Raw genomic sequence first — 26149 nt, 5'->3', positions numbered from 1 at the left:
TGGTCTTTCCTTAACATCTTTATTGAATCAATTTCTCCCCGTGGCGGCGGTAGCAGTACTCCAGAAGAAGGAAGAGGTGCCACAAGAACACAGTTATGGTACAGTCCTCGGATGGAGGTCCAGGTTGTCCCACACGACCCCAACCCCGGGTTGTCTTCTGCATGCTCGACCCCCCAAAACCCACCCTAGATCCCCCCCTCCAAAACACAATAAAACCCCAATGGAACGATATCTTATCCCCCTTTTCCTTTGCCCTGCGATGATACGGTGAACCAAAACAAAAACACAGAGGATGCCAATGCTATCTTTTTCCTTTTCCTTTTCCTTTTCCCCTTGTTTTCTTTTCAGGATGGAGTTCGGTTTTTGGAGGAGTCCTACGACTCTTTTTGGTCTTCCTTTTCCGAGGTTTCGCTCTTTTCGAAGAAGGGATCCGCAACTTTTGAAATGAAACTGACTTCAAAACCAGATGTCCTTATTTACAGACATATATATATATATATGTATAATATATACACACACACACATACACACAGAGGAATCAATAAATTAAAAACATTAATTTCGAGTATTCATACGTCCCTTATTTACAAGTCATCCATTCATTATATAAATACTTTCTTTTCTTAGAGGGTCCACTTTTTCTTTTCCTCTTTTTCTCCTTCTCTTGTTTCTCATAATACATAGCCAAAGAAAATCGAGAGTGGCGGGTTTTCTGGGCCGAAAACACACTGCAAGAAACCAGACTGGAGACTAGAGATATGTAGTTCCGCGAGGCGCACTACAACTCCCAAAGTCCCTCTGCCACGAAGCCCAGGCAGCGAAAGCGGTCTCAAGCTGGATTGTTTCTCTGGTGTGTTTTGGACCTGCGCTTCCGCAAAAATAAAATAGAAATAGAATTAGAAATAGAAATAATTAGAATAGAGTAGAATAGAATATAAATAAAATAAGATAAGATAAAAATAGAAATGGAAATAATAAGAATAGAATAGAATGGAAAAATAATAGAAATAATAAAATAGAATAGAATAGAATGAAATGAAATGAAATAGAAATAATAAAATAAAATAGAAATAGAAATAAAAAATAAAATAAAAATAAAATAGAAATAGAAATAAAATAAAATAAGATAAAATAAAAATAGAATAGAATAAAATAAAATAAAATGGAAATAGAACTAATAAAAATAAAATAAAATAGAAATAGAAATAAAAATAAAATAGAAATAGAATAGAATAGAATAGAATAAAATAAAATGAAATAGAAATGGGGGGAGAGAAGTGGAGCAGGAAGGTGGCCTGATGGATCTGTTTAAAATATATATCTATATATATCTATCTCTCTCTATATCTCTATATATCTATATATATGTACGTCCCTGTTCAGCAAGCTTTTCACAACGACGACAACGACGACGACAAACGACAGCCACAACCAAGTCCACACCAAAAACAGAAGGCGACTTCGACCAAACGTTTTAAAAAAGAGAGGCATGCAAAAGCCCAGCCTTCCTAGGGGCCCCACAGGAGCGTTACAAAAGACCCCCCAAAGACCCTTTCTTCCCCTCCAAAAAAACCCAAGAGTTTTCTCTCGCCTCTGCTTCGTTTTTGGGAGGAGAAGCCAAATTCAAGCCAAGAGCTTCCTCCTAAGAAAACCAGCCTCTTCTTGGGTTGGAAAGCAGGGCAAGGAGAGGAGGCCTGGCTTTTCCAGGACTGGTGGGGGGGTCCCCACTCTTCCAGTAGCCCCCCAAAGTCTAGTCAATAGCAGCTTCCAAGAAGACCCCACTTCTTTTCCCCCCTCTTCTCCTTTTCTTCCACTTGAAGGAGAAAGAGAGTTGGGGGTCACAAAAGGTGGTGAAGGGAGGAGACCCCTGTCCTTAAAGGAGGGAGAAGGTCAGGAAGGGGGTCCCCTTTTCATCCCATCATGGTTGGGATTTCTTTCTTTCTTTTTCTCTTTCTTTCTTTCTTTCTTTCTTTCTTCCTTAAGGCGACCCACTCCGGTCTCTGTCCTGCTTGGCTTCCAAGCCACTCACGAGGCGCTGGATGTTCTGGAGTTCGCTGGTTGCCTCCTTGTCGCCGGAGGGGACCTTGGGGGACAAGGTGGAACCGGTGGAAAGGGTCGAGGAGCGGCTGTTCAGCTCGGAACCGGAGTCCAAAGCCGCCGCGGCCGCTACAGCCACCGAGCTGGAGGTCAAGGCGGCTCCGGCTTTGCCTCCTTCTCCCATGGCCACCATCGAAGGCAAAGCGGTGGCCAAGAGGCTGCTGCTGCTGCTGTCCGGCAAAGGCACCGGGAGCGAGTAGGGGCTGTAACGGAGGCGCGGGCGGACGGCGCTGAGGAAGGGGTGCCGGTGGACCGGGCTGCTGCTGGCCGCGGCCGAGGAAGCGGCGGCCGCCGCGGCCATGTAAGTGTAAGGATACGGGAAAAGGCTTCCGAAGGGAGACATGGCCAAGCCCTGCGAGGCAAAGGAGAAGAAGGAAATCCATTACTATTATGATTATGATTAGTCTCATTACTGACTCTTGGGATCGCTTCGCTCGCTTTCCTTTGCAGGCCGCCTGTCCCAAAGCGGCCCGCAGAAGGAAACATTGACAATCCCAGGACAAGGCAAGGCAACTCAAAACATCGGTTTGCACCCCGCTTCGGTATCTATTTGCACCCCGCTTTGGTACCTATTTGCACCTCGATTTGATATCTGTTTGAACCCCGCTTTGATATCTGTTGGCACCCCACTTTTTATCTAGTTGCACTCCGCTTTTATATCTATTTGCATCCCGTTTTTATATCTTTTTGCACCCCCTTTAAAACTATTTGCACTCCACTTTGATATCCATTTGTACCTGGTTTTGATATCTGTGTTTGCACCCCACTTTGATATCTGTTTGCACCCCACTTTTAAATCTATTTGCACCCTGCTCTTATATCTATTTGCACCCCGTTTTGATATCCATTTGCACCCCACTTTAATATCTATTTGCACCCCACTTTTATATCTATTTGCACCCCACTTTAATACATATTTGCACACACACCCCCAAAAAAACCTGGGGACTCAAAGAGGTCTTCAAAAACGCAGCGCGATTCCAAACTTAGCAGAAACCGAGAACCCAGATGGAGGTCCTGTAGAAGGGTCCCAAACACACTGGAGGAACCATCCAGCCCTTCAGTGGACATAACCCCCAAAGTCTGGTCAAGGGCAGCTTCCAACAACAAGGACACCCCCTTTTGCCCCCTTCTTCTCCTTCCCTCCCACTTCTTGCTGAAGGAGAAAGAGGGAGACCTCTTGGCAAGGGGTCAGAAATGGGCAAAAGGAAGGCCTTCAGTGGCGACTGGGGTCGTGGGTTGTCTTAGGTTGGGACAAGACACCAGCCCTAAGGGTTTTAAACAAGTTCCTTTGCCTCCAGGAGGCCAGGCCTCCCAACTGGAGTGGACTGCACCTCCCAGGTTGGCCTAGCCAAGGCTGAAGAATGCTGGGAGTTGCAGTCCAACACCTGGCCGCTCCCCAGTCCCTCAATTCAGATAGACCCACCTAGGGATTAAATCAACACTTGGGGGGATTCTACAGGCCCCCATGGCCTAAGCCTTCCTAGGCTTAGCATGTTGAGAGATCTTGTAGCCCATTTGACTCACTGAAAGAAAGAAGTTGGCAGCAGGAGCTTTCCTAGACAGAAGTCTTGGAAAGCTGATGCTGCCAACTTCTTTCTTCCAGTGAGTCTCAAAGGTGCTACAAAATAAATAAACCATTTATCTCTCGAATCCCCAGATCAGCCTTCCACCTTCAAGTCAAGTGGCTTCAGAGGGGGTTTGCCCTTGCCATCCCCTGAGGCTGAGAGCCTGTCACTCGGCCAAGGTCACCCAGAGCCAGGATAGGATTCGAACTCTGGTCCCCTAGAGTCCTAGTCCAACGCTCAAACCAATGGCCACCAGATTGGAAAGGATCCTCTTTTGGACCCCATCTTCCAGCACTTTGGAGGCTGGTGGGAGAAAAGGTGGGAGAGAGGAGAAAGTAATTTCTCTGAGCTCTGCCTTTGGCCAAGAGCAGCCCAGAGGCTCCCTTCCCATTGGTTATGTGGACCAGCCTGGAAGCCTCAGGGTGCCAGCCAAAGCCTCTTGCATTCCCTTGGCATGGGAAGCCCCAGGGAGGCTCCCTTGCCAGCCCTTTCCATCATTCCATCTCAAGGTGCTGAGCACCCTCAGATGCCATTCCCACCGCAGCAGTCAACACCTCTCTTCTCTCTTGGCTTGGCTTGAGGCAAGCCAAGCTGATCCGGAGCAAGAGGGAGATAGGCTCCTCTGGGCAAGCCTTGGTCCAGGAGGCCTTCTCTTTGCCACCCCTCATGCCATGGTCCCATCCCTCCTTCATCCCAGCTGGACCTTTGCTATGAAAATACCCCCATGCTGGTATGCACTGATGCCAAAACAAAGGAACTTGATCTTGTAGCACCTTTGAGACTCACTGAAAGAAAGAAGTTGGCAGCAGGAGCTTTCCTAGAGAGGGTGTCACTGCTTCCATTTGCCAGCCCTAGCCTACCTTGCAAGGCTGTTGGAAGGTGCTAAGAAAAGACAGTAGATTCACTCCTGCTGCCCTGAGGAGGAGTGGTTTTTAAAAGATGCCAGAAAGAGAGAGGAGAAGACAACAACTGAAGGAGAAGGTGTCTCTTTGCTTCTCCCAAAACACTTCTGCTTACGTTTGAAACCTCTCTCTTGTTTTGTCCTTCCCTTGCATAAAGGAAGCAGTCAGGAGCAAGCAAAGCAAGAGGGAAAGGGAGCCTTTTCCAGTCTAACCAAGTAGCCCAAATCCAGTCTGGGAAATCAGGAGGCAAAGGGGACGTGGGTAGGGCCTTGGAGACAGGGTGACCAGAGGTCCTCCTTGGCCAGGACATGTCCTACATTCCCGGCTCCTGTCCAGGAGGAATGTCAAAATGTCCTCCATTTGGAGCAGAACTAAGGATTTGTATTTATACTGGAGGCTCAGGCGGGGGAAAGAAGGGTCCCAACCAAGGCCAGAGAGGAGGGGGCATTTCAGTACCAGTCCCAGAAGTCCCAGCAGTCCCAGTCCCACCAGTCCTAGCCTCAGAAGTCCCAGTAGTCTCCAGCGCCAGCAGTCCCAATCCCAGAAGTGCCAGCAGATCCAGTCCCAGAAGTCCTAGCAATCCCACTCCCAGCAGCCCCAGTCCCAGTTAACGGGTTATATTAGAAAACTTGGTCAGCACTGATGCCAGTCCCAGCAGTCGCCAGCCCCAGTCGTCCCCAGTCAGAGCAGACCCTAGTCCCAGTCCCAGTCCAAGGGTTATATGAGACAATTTGTTCTGCATACTCCAAGAGTCCCAGTTAGAGAGCTATATTAGAAACTTGGGTCTGCATTGATCCCATGCTCCAAGAGTGCCAGTCCCAGCAGTCCTAGTTAGAGAGCTATATTAGAAACTTGGGTCTGCATTGATGCCATGCTCCAAGAGTGCCAGTCCCAGCAGTCCCAGTTAGAGAGCTATATTAGAAACTTGGGTCTGCATTGATACCATGCTCCAAGAGTGCCAGTCCCAGCAGTCCCAGTTAGAGGGCTATATTAGAAACTTGGGTCTGCATTGATGCCATGCTCCAAGAGTGCCAGTCCCAGCAGTCCCAGTTAGAGAGCTATATTAGAAACTTGAGTCTGCATTGATGCCATGCTCCAAGAGTGCCAGTCCCAGCAGTCCCAGTTAGAGGGCTATATTAGAAACTTGGGTCTGCATTGATACCATGCTCCAAGAGTGCCAGTCCCAGCAGTCCCAGTTAGAGAGCTATATTAGAAACTTGGGTCTGCATTGATGCCATGCTCCAAGAGTGCCAGTCCCAGCAGTCCCAGTTAGAGAGCTATATTAGAAACTTGGGTCTGCATTGATGCCATGCTCCAAGAGTGCCAGTCCCAGCAGTCCCAGTTAGAGAGCTATATTAGAAACTTGGGTCTGCATTGATGCCATGCTCCAAGAGTGCCAGTCCCAGCAGTCCCAGTTAGAGAGCTATATTAGAAACTTGGGTCTGCATTGATGCGCTCCTCCAAGAGTCCCAGTCGGAGGGTCCGAGCAAGAGCTTTGCTCTGCCCGGATGCCCTCCTGCCAGAGTGCCAGCCGTGCCAGGGCCTTCTTACCTGGGAGGCGAGGACGTGCTGCTGGAGGTGGAAGGGCAGGGCAGCGGCTGCAGCGGCGGCGGCGGAGGCTCCGCTCAAGCCCTGGGCGGCGGCTGCAGCGGCGGCGGCGGTGGCCATGACGCTGCCGTCGAGGCCGGTGACTCCGGCCGAGGCCCCGGAGACGGTGGCCAGGAGAGGTCCCATGCCAGCCATGCCGGAGAAGGCGCCCCCCATGGCGAACTGTCCCGGGTGGAGCAGCAGCGGGGGTCCGTTGCCCAAAGGGCTGAAGAACTGCTGGCCGGCCAGGCTGGGAGGGAAGGCGGCCAGGCTGGGCAGGTGGCCCGGGGCCAAGGTGGCCGAGGGCTCGGTCTGGACGCTGAGCGGGACGTAGGGCTCCTTGGCCAAGGCTGTCCCTCCTCCGCGGCAGTCCTCCTTGGCCTCCTCGACCCCCAGGCTCCGGGTGCTGGAGGAGATGGTGGCCGGGCTTTGCCGGGAGCTGCTCTCTCGGTTGCTCCGGAGCCCTCCGGCGGAGTCTGGCGGGAAGAAGCTCCCTTTGGAGGGGCTGCTTTTCTCCCGGGGATCGCCCCCTCCGGCTCCCCCGGAGGAGCTACTGCTGCTGCTGCTACTACTGCTGCTACTGCTGTTGGCCGCCGCGGTGATGGAGACGGTGGTGGTGGAGATCTTCCCGGCGTCGCTGGCCTCCGAGGGGTCCTCCTTGCTCTCCGAGTCGCTTTCCCCGTCGCTCAGGCACAAGTCTGAAAGGGGGGGAAGAGGGGGTCAGTGTTTTGGGGGACTCCCACAGCCCTTTCTCCTGGAGCTTGGTCAAATTCCAAGGGAGGACTTGGAGCTGGACCTAAGACCTGGTGGACCTAAGGCAGCCCCGCACAACTTGGCATTGGCAGGAGGTAGGGACCCAAATGAAAATATCACTGAGGCACACCTTTGAAAGGGAAAGAAGGTCAGCATTTTTTAAGAAGGTAAGGTTGGGGGAGGCTCCTGCCTTGCCTCCCCACAGCCTTTTCTCCTAGAGCTTGTTCAACCGCCAAGGTAGAACTTGAAGTTGAACCTAAGGCCTGGTTGACCTAGGTTTTGAGGTCTGCACACACTTGTCATGGGGTAAGTTACTTCAAAGAGGGGTTGCCCTTGCCACCCTCTGAGGCTGAGAGAGTGGGACTTGCCCAAGGTGCACCCAATGGGTTTCCAGTGCCCAGCCAGAAATGGAACCCTAGTCTCCAGAGTCATGGCCTTCTGTATGGCTGCAGATGACAGGCGTCTTTCAAGTAAGGCCAGAGAGACTAACCTAATTCTAGGGAGGCCAGAGACCCTAGTCTAGGTGGCCCACCTCACTCTGCATCACTAGGGGTTCACTTGACTGAATCCTCAGCCCCCCAGAAATGGAGGCTCCACAGAAAACATAGTGGATATTTGTGGTCCAAAGGGTTGGTCTTGGTTGATTTCCCCACATCCCATTGTGTCTCTCCTCTGGCCCAGAGATACACTCTCTCCTCAGAAATTTGGGACTACCACACCCATCAGCCCCACCCGAGGGGCAATGATAAGCGTTATGGGACTTGTAGTCCCCTCCTTCTGGAAAGTGGCAGGTTGCAGTGGTCTCTCCCCACAAGCTGGCCTTCAAGCTTTTTCTAAAACCACACTAAGGCAGGCCTTTCCGAGAACACAAGCTTTCCATTGAAATGGAGGAAAGGTAAGGGGCAGAGGAAGGATACTATTAATTTCACCACTTCTTAAAAATAAATATTTATCCCAGATTTTTAATTTATCCTCTCTCTTCTTGGAACGGTTCGCCGCCTTTCCCTGGAAGCAAAGCAAAGAGGAGGGCCTGGCTTGTCTCTAGTGTTGGACCCAGTGCTTGCTAAGGACAGACTGGGCCCAGAAAGCCAGAGTTGAACATTTTTGTAAAGGAAAGGAAGGTGTCGAAGTAAACTGTGAACTCTCTACCAGCAACAGGGCTCCAGATGTATGAGGGCACCATTCTTTTATCCACGCTTCTGGAGCAGGAGTGTAGCTAGGAGGTGAGATGTAAGAACCCTGCACCCCCAAAGAAGTTGTCCTTCGGTCCCCAAATTTCTAGCACTGCAGAGAGTGAGACTGAGCATCCTTCAACTCTTCTGTTTGCTGTATTTGCAACCCCAGGCTCTCTTGGCCTGCTATTTTGCTTTGGGTTCTCAAGCAATGTTTCCAAAGGCTGGACTCCAGGTTGAAATGACTGTAGTGCTAAAAATGTAGGGACCAAAGGGAGATTTCATAGAGAATTCTTATTTTATTTTACTTTATTTGGAGTGGGGAAATACCTTCATTCTGGCCCCCTTCCAATCCCAGGTGCTGGAGGCTCTGTTTCAGAGGAAGGAACAGGCAAAACCACCTCTGAGGAGCTCTTGCCAAAAAAAACCCTATGAAAAATTCATAGGGTTGCCACAAGGGACTTGAAGGCACATGGACATACACACACACACACACACACACACACACACCACACAACTCCACGCCTGCCTGGGAGTAAATCCCAATGAACTCAATGGGGCTCCTGAGCAGATAGTAATGCTTTCAGGGAAAATGCAAAGAGAGAGGCCCAAGAGATGAAGCCTTCTGTGCAGCCCTATGGGAAAAGTGCCCTACAAAGGTTCAGGGAAGGCAGGGAAACAAGCGAGACAGATGATGGCCCCATTGATTGGTAAAATTAATTTGACTCCAGGATTGATCTGCTTTATGCTTTTCCTTCCTGGGAGGTGGAGAAGGAGGGGGGGGGGGACTCTTTAACAAGACATTCCAGTATGAATATTAATGGAGTGGTCCCCCTTCTGAACTTTTGCCCTGGAGTCTGTTTCTCCTCCTCTCCTTCAGTCAGCCTTGACTGACTTTGTTCAAATTACACTTCAAATACAGATACTGGAGGGGGGGGGGGTGAGATTTGGGTTTTAAACGTCTGGGCGTTTTCAAGCAGATCTTTTTTCAGAAGGGAGGCAAATGCTTTGGTTCTCCCGCCTACATTCCGACGCATGACCCCCCCCCCAGCACCCCCTGCAACCAGCCAGAAGTCTCCCAGCCAAAAAATCATGTCTACAAAGGATGGGAAAGATGATCATCCAGAAACAGGAGGGGCAGGGCCTTGCAAGGGGGAAGCCTGAAGTGGAGGAAGGGAATGGGAAGCCAGCTCTCACCTTTCAGGTTGGAGGTGCCCACGGCAGAGACAGCAGGAGAAGTGGACTGAGCAAAGCACTTGAAAGCTGTCTGCTCGCTGGATGATTCGTCCGAGGTCCCGGCCTCCTTTTTCTGCCTCTCCTCGTACACTCGCATGGACTGAAGGGTCAGTTGTTTCCTGGGGAGAAAAGGTGGGTTTGAAAGTCCTTCCAAGGTGAGGAGAACCTCAAAGGGGAGAAGAACCAAAGATGAGGAGAACCTCAACAGCCGGAGAACCTCAAAGGCCAGGAGAACCTCAAAGGTGAGAAGAAGCAAAGGTGAGGAGAACCCCCCTGTCCTTTGCTGTCTACCAACCACCACCACCACCTTCCAATCCACAGGACTTGAAAAACGGGGTCACTCCATTTTCTAAACCTTGGGGTTCCCAACTCAAATTAGGCTCCTAAGGGTCATGGCCTGGGGAGAAAGGTCGTATGGATGTTCCTCCTTGTTATGTGCCTTCAAGTTGTTTCCCAGGTCACCCAGGGGGCTTCAATGGCTGATCAGGGATCTGAACCCTGGTCTCCAGAGTCATAGTCCAATGCTCAAACCACTCAAATCATGTGGACTCTGTGTATGTCTCATAACTCTAAGTAATGTTACTCGAATATACTTAGGGTTAAGTGTAACTATGCCTGCAACCAGGTGAAAAAGTCTGAGGATCTAAGCTTGCTTGCTTAGGGAAACTCAAAGGAGATCTCCATTGCTGGATCACCTTTCTTCATAGAAGTCTAAAGAGTCTCCCTCAGGTATAGGGGGAAGAAGACTAACTCCTGCCTAAGCAAGGAAGTTCCAGTTTAGTGAACTCCCAAAGAAATCCCTTGAAGAACCAACTTCAAGCTATGGACTTCCAAGAGCAACAGGTTATGGTCAGGTACAAGGACCACTTTCCACCTCTCCCTCAACTCCCTAGGCCTATGATCTCCCTCTTCTCACATGGACAAAGTCTGACATCTCTGATACAGAAAGGTCAATCAGATCAAGCACTTGAAGGTGGAACAGTTGATATCCCTAGAATCCAGGAGAGGACCTAAGCTAAGCGGTGGACAGAACTTTAAAAAAAAACACCATAGTTTATGGGGCTGGGGGAAGGAAATAATGTCATTTCCAAGTGAACAGTTGTCTCAAATATTTGGGAGCTCCTGGGCAATTTGTCCCCCCCCCCCCCGAAACCATTGCTAAGACTTTTTAGGCTTTTTGTGGCTTTTTAGGAAGAAAAGATGTCTGCTTCCTAGTTTATCCTCATGTCTCTGCGGAATGGAGGGCATCTCAACCACTTGTTGAAAATGAAGATGTGGAGCACGGTCCAACCAAAACAAGGTGCTTTATTTTTTATGTATTTTTCTTAAAAATATTAAATGGGAGGGGGAAAATAAACTCCCTTAGATGTCTCCCACTTAACTATAAAGGATGTAGGAGGACAGGTTGACTCTGGATGGGTCCCACCAAAGTTCTTTTTTCAACCCCAAAAGTCTAATCTGCTCAAAACACTTAAACTTTTGCATTGGAAAGGTTGCTTTCGAAACCCCTACTTTCCTCACTGGATAGGCAAAGACAGTGCATAATAATAATAATAATAATAATAATAATAATAATAATAATAATAATAATAATCAGATTTCTGTCCTCTGTTTCACTGAAGGCTGCACTGGTTTTGCAATGCCACATTCCCTTCTCAGTTCATCTTTGCAAGGCACTGGACCCAAAGCTGTGCATTTACAACTTGTTGCAACTTTCTCATGCAAAGGCAACCTTTCAAACACAGAGCCTTGGGTGAGGGCAAAACAAAGACCTGCCTCCTAATAAGAATTCTGCTCCCCACAAATATTTCCCCCCTTTCCTTTCAGTCCCTGGATTCCTAGCATGGCAGTAATTCCACATCTCAGCCTAGAAAATGAGCAAGCAAAGTTACTCAGAGGATACAACCAAGAGAAGATGTCTAGGTGGGAACGATTGCCACCGTTGTCCTGTCTGCAAAAATGCTGAAGAAAGGAGGAACATTTCAGGGAGGAGGCATAATTCTTATTTGGGATGCAATAATAATAATAATAATAATAATAATAATAATAATAATTATTATTATTATTATTATTATTATTATTATTATTATTATTATTATTATTATTTATATCCTGCCTCTCCAATTGGATCGAGGCAGCTTACAACATTAAAACAGCCTTAAAATCCATTATAATACAAATATTAATATCATAAAAACCCTATAACCCAGTGCCTTCATTTATATGGTCCTCCTTTAACCACCTTGGAGTAAATCTATGGAACCCAATGGGACTCAGTGTCCTATTATTATTATTATTATTATTATTATTAAAAAATAAAAAGGATGCAATTTCTTTACCTTTTCTCTCGTCTTCCATTCCCTGTGTCTCGAAAGCCTTTGGCGAAGGGGTTGTTGTCAATTTTTAACTGGGTGATCTATTGGGGGGGGGGGGAGGAGGAAAGGGGGGAAACAACACAGAGAAGAAAGTTGTTTTGAAAAGGCTGAGAAGGATTATTATTGTTATTGTTATTATTCAAAGATATAGCCGTGTTAGTCTGTAGACTCAGTTCATAGAGAGATCTTGCAGCACTTTTGAGACTCGCAGAAAGAAAGAAGTTGGCAGCAGAAGCTTCCTAGACTCTACTTTCTCAAAAGGAGACTTCAGTCTAGGGAAGCTCCTGCTGCCAACTTCTTTCTTTCGGTGAGTCTCAAAGGTGCTACAAGATCCCTCTACATTATTATTATTATTATTATTATTATTATTATTATTATTATTCACAGTTTACATACATAGCACTATCTAAAGTCTATGGCGCTACAGAAAGAAACATAATAATAATAATAATAATAATAATAATAATAATAATAATAATGAAAAACGCCTTTTGAGCCAATCCGACTGCGAACAGAAGGGCCGCAGCGTTGGCCCAGGATTCGCACCCAGAGCCTGGCGTGACCTTAGTTTTCTGTTTTCTCTCCTCTTTGGTCTGAAGGTCTGGGAGAAAAGTGGGTGACAGCCAGGCTAGTTAACTCCAGCGCCACTGTTGGGAAGGAAAATAATAATAATAATAATAATAATAATAATAATAATAATAATAAATGGTTTGGGGTTTTGGTTTTCTTTCCTTTTCCGCTTCCTAAACCCGCTCCTAAAGCAAAACCCTTGTAAAAATGAAGAGCCAAGCCAGAGGGTGGCTCTACTGAGCCATGCAAGGCAGGAGCCAGCTTGCTGGCTTTTCCAAGGAGGGCTTCTCCATCTCCATACCCCTCAAAGCCCCCCTAGAGCAAAACCCTAGAGCAAAAAGGAATCCCAAGAGGCAAGACCCCTTTAGCCACCTCAGCCCCCTCCAATCACTCCAAGCCTGGCATCTGGGCATCGCCTGTGCCAGCCATCTCCCCCCCCCACCTCTTCCCTCTCTTCTCCCCCTTCCTCTCTGCCCAAGAATGAATGGAACGCGTGGCCCTGCGATCCATTAAAGTTATGTTTCAGTTTAAACTCTTTACCTGCCATAATGAAACCGCAGAGGAATGGTGGTCACCCGCTTGCTATAATAAAATGTTTTATGTAATTACCTTCTCTCTCTCTCTCTCTCTCTCTCTCTTTCTTTCTTTCTCCCCCTCTGCCACCCCCAGCTGGCATGTGTCGAAGGCAAGGGCGAAGGGGGGCAAAATATATCCCCCGAGAGGCCAGAGATCTCTGGCTGGGCCTCTCTTTGCCTGCATCCACACCGCAGAAACGATCCAGTTTGACACCGCTCCAACTGCCTATGGAATTCAGCGGATATCCTACTTTGTTGCGGCTCCAGAGTTAGGCCTCCCATAGGGTTACCATAATTCTCTCCCCCCCCCCAAATCCAGGGGAAATGTAGCACCAAATGTAGGACATTAAAAAAACAGAGGACACAAGCAACTCAAACCAAAAGCCAAAAACATTAATCAAATTTGAAAAAAATACATTAATATACATTCTGGGACTGTCCCATCAAAAAGCGGGAAATGGCAACCCTAGCCTCGCAGCATCCATCTTTGTGGACTAAGTCTCCAGACCATTTCCAAAGAAGGCCTGGCAAAACGACCTGAATTCCCTAACACTCAGCCAGAGCAGTTGAAATTTCCCAGAATTCCTTAACCTTGAGCCAGAGCAGTTGAAGTCTCCCAGAATTCCCTAACCTTGAGCCAGAGCGATTGAAGCGGTCTCAGACTGGATTATTTCCGCAGCGGGTTTGGGACCTCCAAGGTCGGGAACAACTACTAGAATCCATCAAGGCGCCCGATTTGATGTCAGTACCCAGAATTCCACAGCACTCAGCCAGGGCTGCTTTTGCTGCCTTGGCTCAATGCTAGGGAAGCCTTGTAGTAGTTCATTGCGGGCCCCAGAGCTCTCTGACCGAGAAGGCTGGCGAAACTACAACTCCCAGAATTGTAATCTTGAGCTAGATGAGTTCTGCAGCGTGTTTTAGCATGAAGTCTCTTGGAAGAGTTTTGGTTTGGGAAAGCAAAACTGGCCCTGGTTCCTTTGGAAAAGAAGGCCAGCCAAGGGAAAGCAAGTCAAGATAGTTTAATCACATTTGAATTGTCCCTTTTGTACGTTTTTAATTGCACTGTGTTTTTAGACTGTAAGCCGCTTTGGGCCCCGATTCTGGACGGAAAGCGGGATAATACTACAATTACTACTATTACTACTACTAATAATAATACTAATAATAAAGATGCCAACGGAGTTGGGGGCTGAAAAGATTCGCTTCCTGCACAAAGAGATCTCACTTCGTTTGCATTCTCTCCCCCAACTCCACCGTCGATCAGAGTTGATTCGGATTAATACTGGGACTCAATGCAGGGCCTGCTTCCCCAGTCAACCTTTTCCTAACTTCGGATATCCCCCCCAAAGACCCAAAGGAGGGCTGGGATGTGGCTCCTCTGACTTCTTCTTTGAGGGGAAGAAGCAAAATCCCCAAAGAAAAGCAGAGGAGGACGAGGACGAGGACGCAAGACCAACCCGACACGGGTGGTTTGGCTTTGAGAGAGAAGCCAGAGCCTAGATTCCCCCCAGCAGTTGCTTCAATCTCTCCCTTGGGAGTTCTAGTCCGGCCTAGCCCTTAGTGAGCCCTTTGTCTCCCGACCTCGGGCTCTTTTTTTCCCCTGCCGAGGAGAGTGCGACTTCGGGCGGCTGCTTTTGAGCCCGGCTCCAAAGAGGAGGAAATTTTGGGATCCCTCCTAAAAGAGGAAGGTGAACTGGAGGGGGCAGGTCCGGGAAAAGGAGGACGGTGCCCAGTTTCAACGCCAGGGAAGCCAGCCGTGGATTTAACGTGGCTGTTTAGCGATTTCTTACAAACTTGAACCCCAAAATGCCAAAACCACTGCAGAGTAGCAATTTTTTAATACCCCCCTTTCCTATTATTATTATTATTATTATTATTATTATTATTATTATTATTTTCACCAGCCTCCATCATCATCATCATTTAACTTTATTAATTCCCCTGCCCTTCAAATAATACAAAGTTTTAAAAAACAGAGAGAGGGGGGGAAAGAACTAAGGAAGGAAGGAAGGAAGGAAGGAAGGAAGGAAGGAAGATAAAACCCCAAATCCTCCCTTTGAGGCCTTTGAACCGGGCCGACCCCAATCGGGCTCGTACCTTGTCGTTCTGGTAGGCGGTCACTGCGATGAACTCGGTCTCTGGGAAAACGTAGGTCCGGAAGGTGCTGTAGGGGAGCTTGAGGATGTCGTTGGCCCGGACGATGTGGAACCGCGGCTGGTACTTGTGCATGGAGTTCAGGATGGTCTGCGGGGGAGAGAGGGATCGCAGCAGGGGGAGGAAAGAAGAGAGGAGAGCCGACGCGGTCAGAGCAGGTCCGAGAGCCACAACGCATCGCCAGAAGGCTTCCTTGGGGCACCCCACTTTCTTAGCACCCCCCCCCCCTACACGTCCTTCTTCTCTCTCTTTCTCTCCCTTCCTTCCTTCCTTCCTTCCTCTCCCTCACCTTCCTCTCCCCCCCTCTCTCTGCCCCCCTCTTGCTCTCCTTCCTTCCTCTCCTTCACCTCCCTCTTCTTCCTTTCTTCCCTTCTTCACCTTTCCCTCTTTCACTCCTTCCTTCCTTCCTTCCCCTTTCTCTCTCTCTCTCTCTCTTCTTCCTTCCCTCTTTCCTTTCTTCCTCTCCCTAACCTCCCTCTCCCACTCTTCCTCTCTCTCTCCTTCCTTCTTTCCTTTCTCCTTCCTTCTTTCCTTCCTTCCTCTCCCTAACCTTCCTCTCCCTCTTTCTCTCCTTCCTTCCTTCCCTCTTTCTTTCCTTCCTTCCCTCCTTCCTCTCCCTCACCATCCTCTCTCTCTCTCTCTCTCTTTCGATTGTCATGGACAGAGAGGCAGGATATAAATAAAGTTTTATTATTTTATTTTATTATTCTCTCCCTCCCTTCTTCCTTCCTCTCCCTCACCTTCCTCTCCTTCCTTCCTTCCTTCCTTCCTTCCTTCCTTCCTTCCTTCCTCCTAGACAACAAGGAGGCGTCTGAGAAAGTCCAGAAGCTCAGCCAAGGCCAGCGAAGTCAATGAGAAGGTCTCCCCCCCCCCCCCAAAAAAAAGCCCCTTCCTCCCAAAGCAACCAGGGGCCGGGAGTGGCGACCCCATTTCGCCCCTTCTCCGGCCTTCTCTTTGCTGGGGGGGGGGGGGGTTTCCTTTTCTTTTCTCAAGAGACTGCGCTTGTGAAAGGAGTCCTTTAGAAAAACGAAAAGGAAAGGAAAACAATAGCCAGGCTGGAAAGGAAGATATGGGATTGTTGTTGTTGTTATCATTATTATTATTATTATTCAGGCCAGGGATGGCAAAGGAAGGCCTGGGCAACCCAAAGAGTGTGGTCTACTGAAACCTTTGGCCTGGGGAGGGATCTTTGCACTTCTCTCTCTCTCTCTTTCCTCCACATTTGGGTTCGGGGCCTCCATTTGCAGAGGCTTGGCTGCCATTTTGCAATTGCAACCTGGAGACTTTCGTGGCGGAACTTTCCAGTCCGAATGGAGGAGGGGGCAATGGTTCTAATAGTGAGAGCATGGTTTCTGCAGACTGCCTTTCTCTGTCCAATCTCATTTGGGGTCACTACTCTTTCCCTTCTCTTCAGTTACTATAGCCTCCTGTTCGTGCTGCCTTCAAGTCGACTTCATTTTTTCGTCTAGGTTCAGCTCTGCTCCTTTCGTTCTCTCTCCTTTTTGGTGTCTCTCCAACTCCCTGCAACTTTTGCACCAAGGCCCAGCCACGTTCAGGCTGGGCTCAGGAAAGGGGCTTGGAACATTTCAGAACCCATTGCCCTGAGTTCAAGTCCGCAGAGTTTTCTCCAGCCCAACTCCAACAGAGGAGCAAATCCTGCCTCGTTCAACCCTGCTCCTGTCTCTTCTCTGAGAGCAGGGAAAACACATACATACATACATACATACATGCTTTCCCCCCTTTCTTGCCTCCCTTTTGGATTTTTTAAACTCTAAGAGAGAAGAAGCTGAACTGAAGAAGAGTTAAAAGGATTCGCATCAGAGGAACTCCGGCCGAATTCGAATTCAATTTGCATCCGAGAGAAAAGATCCAGGCACCGAAGTAGGAAGGCTTTGGGGATTTTTGATTTTTGCACCCCTTTCTCTCTAAAGCCCCCGTCTCCTCCAATAGATAGATAGATAGATAGATAGATAGATTTTGCCCCCTTCTTTCTAAAGTCTCTTCTCATCCTATATTATTATTATTATTAAGATTTATTTATAAAGCGCTGTAGGTTTATGATGTAGGCATATATATATTTGGATTTCCCCCCCCCCCTTTCTAAAGTCCCTCTCTCGTCCAATATGTGTGTGTATATTATTATTATTATTATTACTAAATTTATTTCTATCCCGCTATTTTCCCAGGACTGGGACTCAGAGCGACATATATATATATATATATATATATATATATATATATATTTGCCCCCTTCTCTCTAAAGTCCCCCTCTCGTCCAATATATATGTGTGTGTGCGTGTATATATATATATATATATGGATTTTTGCCCCCTTCTCTCTAAAGTCCCCCTCTCGTCCAATATGTGTGTGTGTGTGTGTGTGTATTTTTACCCCTTCTCTCTAAAGTCCTCCTCTTGTCATATATATATATATATATATATATATATATATATATATATTTGCCCCCCTTCTTTCTAAAGTCCCTCTCTCGTCCAACACACACACACACACACACACACACACACATGTATTTCCCCCTCCTTCTCTCTTAAGTCCCCCTCTCGTCCAATATATATATATATATATAAAATATACACACACACACACACACACACACAGACACATTTGGATTTTTGCCCCCATTCTCTCTAAAGTCCTTCTCTTGTCCAATATACATACATATATTTGGAATTTTGCCCCCTCCACTCCAAAGTCCCCCTCTTGTCTCTGAAGTCCTCTCTCGTCCTATATATATATATGTATGTATGTATGTATGTATAGGACGAGAAGGGGACTTTAGGGGGGGGGGCAAAAATCCAAAAAGCATTCCTACTTAGCTGCATGAGTCTTTCCCACGGCTGTAATATATATATATATATATATATATATATATAGAGAGAGAGAGAGAGAGAGAGAGAGAGAGAGAGAGAGATCAGGAAAACAAAGATGACCCTACAAAACCCCTGCTCCCCTTCCTTCAACCTCTCCAACGATCCAGTTCTTTTTTGGAAACAACTTTCCAAAAAGCCCCGCTTCGCTTAGGCCAAACTCGCTCCAAACACCCGCCGAAGCCAAAAAAGCCAAACACAACGGATCCCCCCTTTGCAAAAAATATCATCATCATCATCATCATCATCATCATCATCATCATCATCAGTTGAGCAAAATGCCCAAGATGCAACCTCGCGCGTTGCAAAAGCTAAGCAAGGGCATCTTTCCGAGGGAAGCAAGCACTTACGAATCCGTGTTTGTCCGAAATGTTGTTGGTCAGCTTGAGTTTGTGGAAAGTCACCACTTTGGACATCCACTGCTCGCCGGTGGCCGGACTGTCGGGATGGATGTACATCCTCTTGGGCATCTCCGGGTCGGCTTTCCCGGCCACCATCCACCGGGAATTGTGGAACTTGTAGCGACAATCGTCGGCCGCCACGATGTCCATCAGTAAGATGTACTTGGCCTTTTTGTCCAGCCCTGTGCACCTGACTTTAAAAGGGGGGAACATTCTCCTGCAGAGAGACAGACAGACAGACCAGGGAAAGGAGGAAGAAGAAGCCAACAAGGAGAAGGTGAAAAATGCACGTCTTTTTAATGCACGTCTTTTATTTCTCGCACATCGAAAATATCGACAACGGTTGCAAGGCGAGCCGTTTCCCTTGACCTCCCTCTCCTTTTGCATTTGCATTTGTATATGGCTCTATGTGTTTGTGTGTATACATATATACAGAAAATCACTTTATTTGACATACATACAGTTATACCTACATAGATGTGTACATGCAGCTGTATATAAAATAAAGCGACTTTCTATATATATCTAGAAAGTCACTTTATTTTGTATACATACAGAGATACCTAGGCATACACATATGTATATGTATATCTGTATGCATATAAAATAAAGTGACTTTCTAGATATATATAGGGGCCAAAGGTGTTGGAAGGATATATCGAGAAAGTCGCTTTATTTTATATACATCCACATATGTATATTCATATCTGTATGCTTATAAAATAGACTTTCTCTCTCTATATATATCTATATACATATATATCTAGAAAGTCACTTTATTTTATATACTTACAGATATACATATGTGTGTATATATAATGAAGTGACTTTATATATGTATGTATATATCTAGAAAGCCACTTTATTTTCTATACATACAGATATACATATGTGTGCATATAAAATGAAGTGACTTTATATGTGTATGTATATACCTAGAAAGTCACTTTATTTTATATGCTTACAGATATACACATACATACATATATATGTGTATGTATGTACTGTATATAAAATAATGTCACTTTAGAAAGTCACTTTCTTTTATACACATACAGATATACATAAGTGTATGTATATAAAATAAAATGACTTTCTATATGTGTGTGTGTGTGTGTGTGTGTGTGTGTGTATATATATATATATACACACACACATATACAAATAAAGTGACTTTCTATATATATGTATATACAATAATCCCCTCCTCTCTTGGGCTGCGGAGGCTGCAGGACCAAAACATAAAGCGATTTCGGTCCAGTAAATGATTTGAAGCCATGCAACAACAACAACAACAACAACCCACACAAGGATCGCAAAGAAATGCCTAGCCTTAAAGCGATTCCCAAGCGAACAGAAGAGGGGTGATTTGTTTCAGAAAAGAGTTCTTTGAAGACACGATAACAACAACAACAACAACAACAACAACAACAAACAGAAGAGATCTTCTCTCTGGAGCCTTCTTGGGAAACTTTGCCCGGGGATCCAAAGTCTCCTGCGCTGCTGCAAAACACTCTCAGACAGTTGGGAGTCATTGTATTTTTGTGTATGTATTATATTTGTTCCTCTCTCTCTCTCTCTCTCTCTCTATCTATCTATATGTAATTTATAGTCTATGTAGATAGATAGATAGATAGATAGATAGATAGATAGATAGATAGATAGATAAGCAATTTATCCTCTGACTTGATTTGCGATCTCGGCCTTTTTAATTTCGGCGTCTATTTTCCTCCAGCGATCCTGTTTTTGTTTTGGCCTCTTGTCTTATGACTGAATGCGAACGGGAGAAGCCCATTCAAAAACATACCCTCGGCCTATGGTTTTTCAATAAATCCCTGCTTTAAATACTGCTTGCAAACTTTTATGGGGTTTTTTGGTTTTTGCAAGGGAGAGAGAGAACAAAAAACAAGCCCTTGCCTTGCGAATTCTGGATCTGGATCAAGTGCAGGACCGGGAGAGTTTCCTAAAACCTTGCAAAGCGTCCCAGATCCTGCATCTGCTCCGAAGTCCGCAAAAAGAACACCAGGATCCTAAACAGACACTGAAGGGTTTTCCCTTTCCTTTTAGGGGGCAGTGGAGTATTTTGCCCCAGACTTCAATGGCTGAGCAGGTTTCTTTGGGCAAGCCACCGACCTCGACCTTGTTCCTAGCCATTTGCAGGACAGGCCTGGCTTGGAAAGAGTTGGAGGAACCTGCAGTGGGCGCCTCAGTCTTTTGCCTTGGTTTCTTGGAGGTCAGCCCTCCATTCATTTCTATGGGACTGACTTGTGTGCAGAGGATTACAGAGAGCCAGGAAGAGAAAGAGCTGGCCCCCTGAATATATACGCATCCAAATCTGGAGTTTTGATATCCTCCAAATCTGGAGTTTTGATATAATCCAAATCCGGAGTTTTTATATCATCCAAATCTGAAATTTTCATATAGCACAAACATTGGCGCTTTTTAGACGGGTAAAAATGGGTGCTTTTTTTAGGTGCATAAAAAGGGGGTGCTTTTTCAGAGGCATAAAAATCTGGCGATTCGATTGCGCACGCATAAAATCTGGAGCGTTTATCTGTTTCCAATCTGGAGTTTTTGTATGCGTAAAAAATCGGAAGATTGGTGCAGAAAATCCGGAGTCTTTAAACACATGAAACGCTGGAGATTTTAGAGGCCTAAAAATCCAGAGACTGTGTATGCATAAAAATCTGGAGTTTTTATATGCATGCAACTCTGGAGTTTTTATAGGCATAAAAATCTGGAGATGGCATATGCATAAAAACGTGAATATATTATAAGCATAAAATCTGGAGGTGGTGTATGCAGAAAAATGTGGATATTGCATATGCATAAAATTATGGAGTTTTTCTATGCATAAAACTCTGGAGTTTTTCTATGCATCAAAACCTAGAGATGGCATATGCATGAAAATGTGAATATTTTATATGCATAAAGCTCTGGAGATGGCATATGCATAAAAATCTGGCATTTTACTGTGCATCAAAATCTGAAGGTTGCATTTGCAGACAACTCTGGAGATGCTATCTGTATACAAATCTGAAGATTTGATATGCATAAAAATCTGACTATGCTATATGCATAAGAATCTGAAGCTTTTATATGCATTAAAAATCTGGATATTATTATTATTATTTGCAAATAACTCTGGAGATGGTATATGCCTAAAATTCTGGCCTGTTTATATGCATTAAAAATCTGGATATTATTATTATTATTATTATTATTATTATTATTATTATTATTATTTGTAAATAACTCTGGAGATGGTATATGTCTAAAATTCTGGCCTGTTTATATGCATTAAAATCTGGATATTGTTATTATTATTATTGTTATTATTATTATTATTTGCAAATAACTCTGGAGATGGTATATGCCTAAAATTCTGGCCTGTTTATATGCATTAAAAATCTGGATATTGTTATTATTATTATTATTATTATTATTATTATTTGCAAATAACTCTGGAGATGGCATATGCCTAAAATTCTGGCCTGTTTATATGCATTAAAAATCTGGATATTGTTATTATTATTATTATTATTATTATTATTATTATTATTTGCAAATAACTCTGGAGATGGTATATGCCTAAAATTCTGGCCTGTTTATATGCATTAAAAATCTGGATATTGTTGTTGTTGTTATTATTATTATTATTATTATTATTATTTGCAAATAACTCTGGAGATGGTATATGCCTAAAATTCTGGCCTGTTTATATGCATTAAAAATCTGGCGATTTTAATGTGCATTAAAAGTCTGGAATGTTTATACGTCTCAGACCTGGAGTTCTCATATGTATAAAAGCTGGAGATCGTATCGGTATAAAATCTGGAGGACTAGTCAGTCCTCTCTCTCTCTGAATGTTTGTGTGGGGAACTGTGAAAACATTTCTCCTGTCTAGCTATCGCTTTCCTCTGCCTAACTTTTGGACAGAACGGGGTTGGATTGGCCCTCTCCGATGCCACCGGAAATGTTCTAGGAGGAGATCCATGTTCCTGTTCAAACATTTCCGGTGGCAATGGAGGGGGACAACCCAACGCTGTTCTGTCCAACAGAAGGAGAAGTTGGGCAGATCGCAGACCAATGGTCTCCTGGCACTTCGATACAACTGGGCTGTGTGTGTGTGTGTGTGTGTGTGTGTGTGTGTGTTGTGCATGCAGACCTCTCTCTCTCTCTCTCTCTCTCTCTGTCTTTCCTTTTCCTAGGTCACACCCCCCCCCCTCGATCTTGGCAATCTCTTTTAGAGGAGGAAGGGCTTGCAAGCTCCCACCAAGCTCTCCAACTCCTGGATCATTCCTGTTCCCCCAATCCCTTAGGAATCCTTCCCTTCCCCACCCCCATAACAGAAGAAGACTATGTTTGGTGGACATCCCCATAGAAAGAGGAAAGAGATCTCTGGGGAGGTGGGATGGGTGAAGGTTGGCCAAGCCAAGCCAACACCTATCTCCCTTACCTTCCAGACTTGGTGATGACCATCTCGGTGCCCCGCTTGTGGAACTGCTCCCAGAGGTCCTTGGCTTCCAGGTGGACTTTGGGGTCATCGTCCACTTCTTCCTCGGGCTCCAGGGTCTTCAGAGGCCGCAGGTGAGCGGTAGCTTGGTGTCCCAAGGAGGAGAAAGGGAGGCCTCCATCGGCGGCCCCAACTAATTGGTCCATAATGGGTTTGGCCAACGCTCCGGGCAAGGAAAGGGCTGCTGCCCCGTTGGGGGGCAAGGCCAAAGCTGGGAAGAAAGGGGGCTGGTGCCCCAAGACGGCGCTCATGGCAAAGTCCGGGGCCCGGTGAGGTAGGAAAGGGTGATAAGCCATGCTGGACCCAGGCAGCAGAGGTTCTCTCATGGAGATGTGCCTCCTCAAGAGGCTTCCTTGCCACCCAAAGTCCCGGAATCCTGGAGCGGCCTTTAGGAGTTCATCTTGAGGTTCCTCAAGTCCCAGGAGAGGAGGAGAAAGAGGAGGAGGAGAAGGAAGAGGAAAGAGAAGGGCAGAAGAGGAGGAGAGAGGGAGCCTTCAGGGAAGGAGGCGTGCAACCAGCGCCAAAGCTTGACCTAAGCAAACCTCATCACCAACAGCCCAAGCTAGGAGCCATGCTGCTGCTGGTGGTGTTGACCTCCTGGAAAGGAGGAGAAGAGAGCTCAGGAGCTTTGGGGCTCCTGGGTTGGCTTCTCCCCAGTGGAAGCCTCAGCTCTCGCTCTGCTTTGAAAAACACAAACACAAAACTCACAACAAGGAGGAGGAGGAAGAGAACAAAGAAACCAAGCCAAGGGTTCAGGAGGTTTCTTCTGACCAGGAGCGACTTCGAAGGTGGCAAGTAGAAGTAACTTGGCTGGGAGAGGGATGGGGAGAAGAAGGTGAGAGCTTCTGTCTTGGAGAAAAGGTTCAAAGTGGGAGGAGATCCTTCCTTCCTTCCTTCCTTCCTTTGGTTTCTTACCTCTCCGATTCTGCTTGATTGTTGTTATTATTTTGTGGCTGTTCTTCTCATCGAAAAGAGTAAAAAATCAGCTGAGCTAGAAGAGGAGGAAGCCTCTGTTTGTGTGCGAGTGAAAAAAAGATCAATCTCGGAGAGAAAGCAAGAGAAGACAAGGAAGGGGATATATATATATATATATATATATATATATATATATATATATATATGAATCAGACCCTTCTCTTGTTTTTAGAAGCTCCCAAAGTTCCTCTCCTCTCCCTCCCCCCCTTTTTTCCCTGCTCGCCTTTTCCCCCAAACTTTGCTCCGACTCTTTGCTCTCTCTCTCACTCTTTTTTTCCTTCCTTTCCTTCTCTCTTTCTCTTCTTTTTCTCGCCGCCGGTCTTCTTCTCTTCTCTCTTTTTCCACTCCTTGGCTGGCTTTTCTTCTTCTTCTGCTTCTTCTTTTTAAGTTTTGGTCGGTCGCGAAAACAATATTAAAAAATGGAAATTAAACAAATTAAAAAAAACATAAAACACACACACACAAAAAAACCTCACAATGTCTTTCTTTGTTGAAAAAGAAACAAAAACACACAGAGGAGGAGGCTGGGTTCAGGCCGGCGATCGGGAAACTTGGAGACCTCCGGCGGCTTTCTCAGCTGAAGGCAGAAAAAGGGGGGATGGGAAGGGAAGAGAAGAGAAAGCGAGGGAGCGAGGGAAGGAGAGAAAGGAGGAGAGGGAAGGAAGGAAGGAAGGAAGGAAGGAAGGAAGGAAGGAAGGAAGGAAAGAGGGATCGGGCCAGCCAGCCCGGAACGCAACCTCCGTCCGGGCTGCCTTCCTTGGCTCCGGCGTTGTGTCGGTGAGTGGTGTGCGGCGTTGTGTGTTGTGTTGTGTGTGTGTCGGAGCGGAGCTGCTGGCTGAGTGTATGGCGGCGGCGGCGGCGTGTGAGCTGGCAGGGCAGCTGCGGCATCCTTGATTGGCTCTTTGACGCTTCCCGGACCAATTGTGTGGCTCCATAGGCGTGGTTTTGACAGGTCGAGTGGAGGGGGACCCCGGCGAGTTATAAAAAGAAAGGTGTCGGACGTCGGAACTCCGGAGCCAAGCATCCCCCGCTGCCTTCGGGGCCGTGCGAAGATGTCAACAGGATCAGAGGCCGGGAGGGGAGGGGAGGGGAGGGGAGGGGCAGCAGCAGATGAAGGAGGAGGAGGAGGCAAAGGCAAAGGGGGGAGGCAAGGAAAGAAACACCCCCCTCCTTTACTGCTGCTGCTGCCGCTGTTGGAGGAGGCGAGAAAGGCAGCAGCGAGGACGCCAGGCGCCTCTAGGGGGCTTCTCTGAGACGATCATCGGACCCCCCCCCCCCCCAAAAAAAAGAAAAAGCCCACGAAGTCAAGCCCTGGGGGGGGTCTCTCTATTATGGGGGGAAGAGTTGGAGAGGTTGCTTTCCTTCACCCAACCCTGGGACGGGTCCCATTTGGACTTCTCAACAGCTTCGGTTTTCATCGCCTCTCTCATTCTCTTTCTTTCTTTCTTTCTTTCTTGAGCCTCCCTGGAGAAAGAAGAGAAGAGGCGTTTGCACACAACACACACACACACACACACACACACACACAGAGGGGTTACACCTGGGGAGAAGTCGTCTTCTTCTCCCCCCCACGCGTGTCCAGACCCACTCTCCCCACGTGTCCCACTCTGATGTTTCCCACTGTAGGAATAAACTTCATTTCCACATTGATTTCTCCCCCCAAGGGAATGAATGTCATGTCCACACTTATTTTTATCCCAAGGGAATAAACTTCATTTCCACATTGATTTCTCCAACCAAAGGAATGAACTTCATTTCCATCCTTATTCCTCTCCCCCAAGAGAATGAATCTATTTCCACACTTATTCCTCCCACCAAGAAAATGAATCTACTGTATTTCCACACTTATTTCTCCCACCAAAGGAATAAACTTCATTTCCACACTGATTCCTCCCACCAAGGGAATGAATCTATTTCCACACTTATCCCCCCCCCCCCAGGGAATAAATCTCATTCCCACCCTTATTTCTCCCACCAAGGTCTGGAAAACTGGGCTTGGTTCTTCGTGTCCCAACAAACCCACCCACCCTCTGCACTACAGATAAACCTCCCCTCCCCTCTCCCTTCCAAGGGAATGTTTTTTTTTTATCTTGTGAGCCGCCTTGGGTCCCTTTCTGGGGGAAAGGCGGCATAAATAAATGCAGTAATCAATCCAACAATTAATCAAGGGGGATAAACTTCGTTTCCACACTTACGTCTCCCACCAAGGGGGGGGGGGAACCTGGGCTTTGGTTCTTCGTGTCCCAACAACAACACCCCATCCTAGAGATGCACCCTCTCCTCGTCCCACTCCAAGGGAACAAACTTTATTTCCACCCTGATTTCTCCCCCCAAGGGAATACATTTCATTTCCATGTTTATTTCTCCCCCAAGGGTGGGG

At 46.7% G+C, this 26149-nt stretch overlaps 1 protein-coding gene across 1 annotated transcript; it reads right to left on the bottom strand.

Annotated features, from left to right (window-relative positions):
• On the bottom strand, window positions 1–24822 carry LOC149281174 (T-box transcription factor TBX3-like). The gene is made up of 7 exons (XM_089499729.1): window positions 22738–24822; window positions 18228–18495; window positions 14933–15079; window positions 11655–11731; window positions 9277–9434; window positions 6119–6852; window positions 1–2449 (listed from the first exon to the last, which is right to left on the bottom strand). Exons 1-7 carry the CDS (start codon window positions 23118–23120, stop codon window positions 1979–1981), a joined length of 2238 nt encoding a protein of 745 aa, XP_089355855.1. The 5' UTR covers window positions 23121–24822; the 3' UTR covers window positions 1–1978.
• Window positions 24823–26149: the final 1327 nt, after the last annotated feature.

Source organism: Sceloporus occidentalis, unplaced genomic scaffold (assembly GCF_023333645.1).
Source record: "Sceloporus occidentalis isolate IW3139 unplaced genomic scaffold, rSceOcc1.0.p SCAF_138, whole genome shotgun sequence".
NCBI lineage: Eukaryota > Metazoa > Chordata > Lepidosauria > Squamata > Phrynosomatidae > Sceloporus > Sceloporus occidentalis.
Note: the sequence above shows the minus strand (reverse complement) of the source record. Positions and strands in the feature narration are given on the sequence as shown.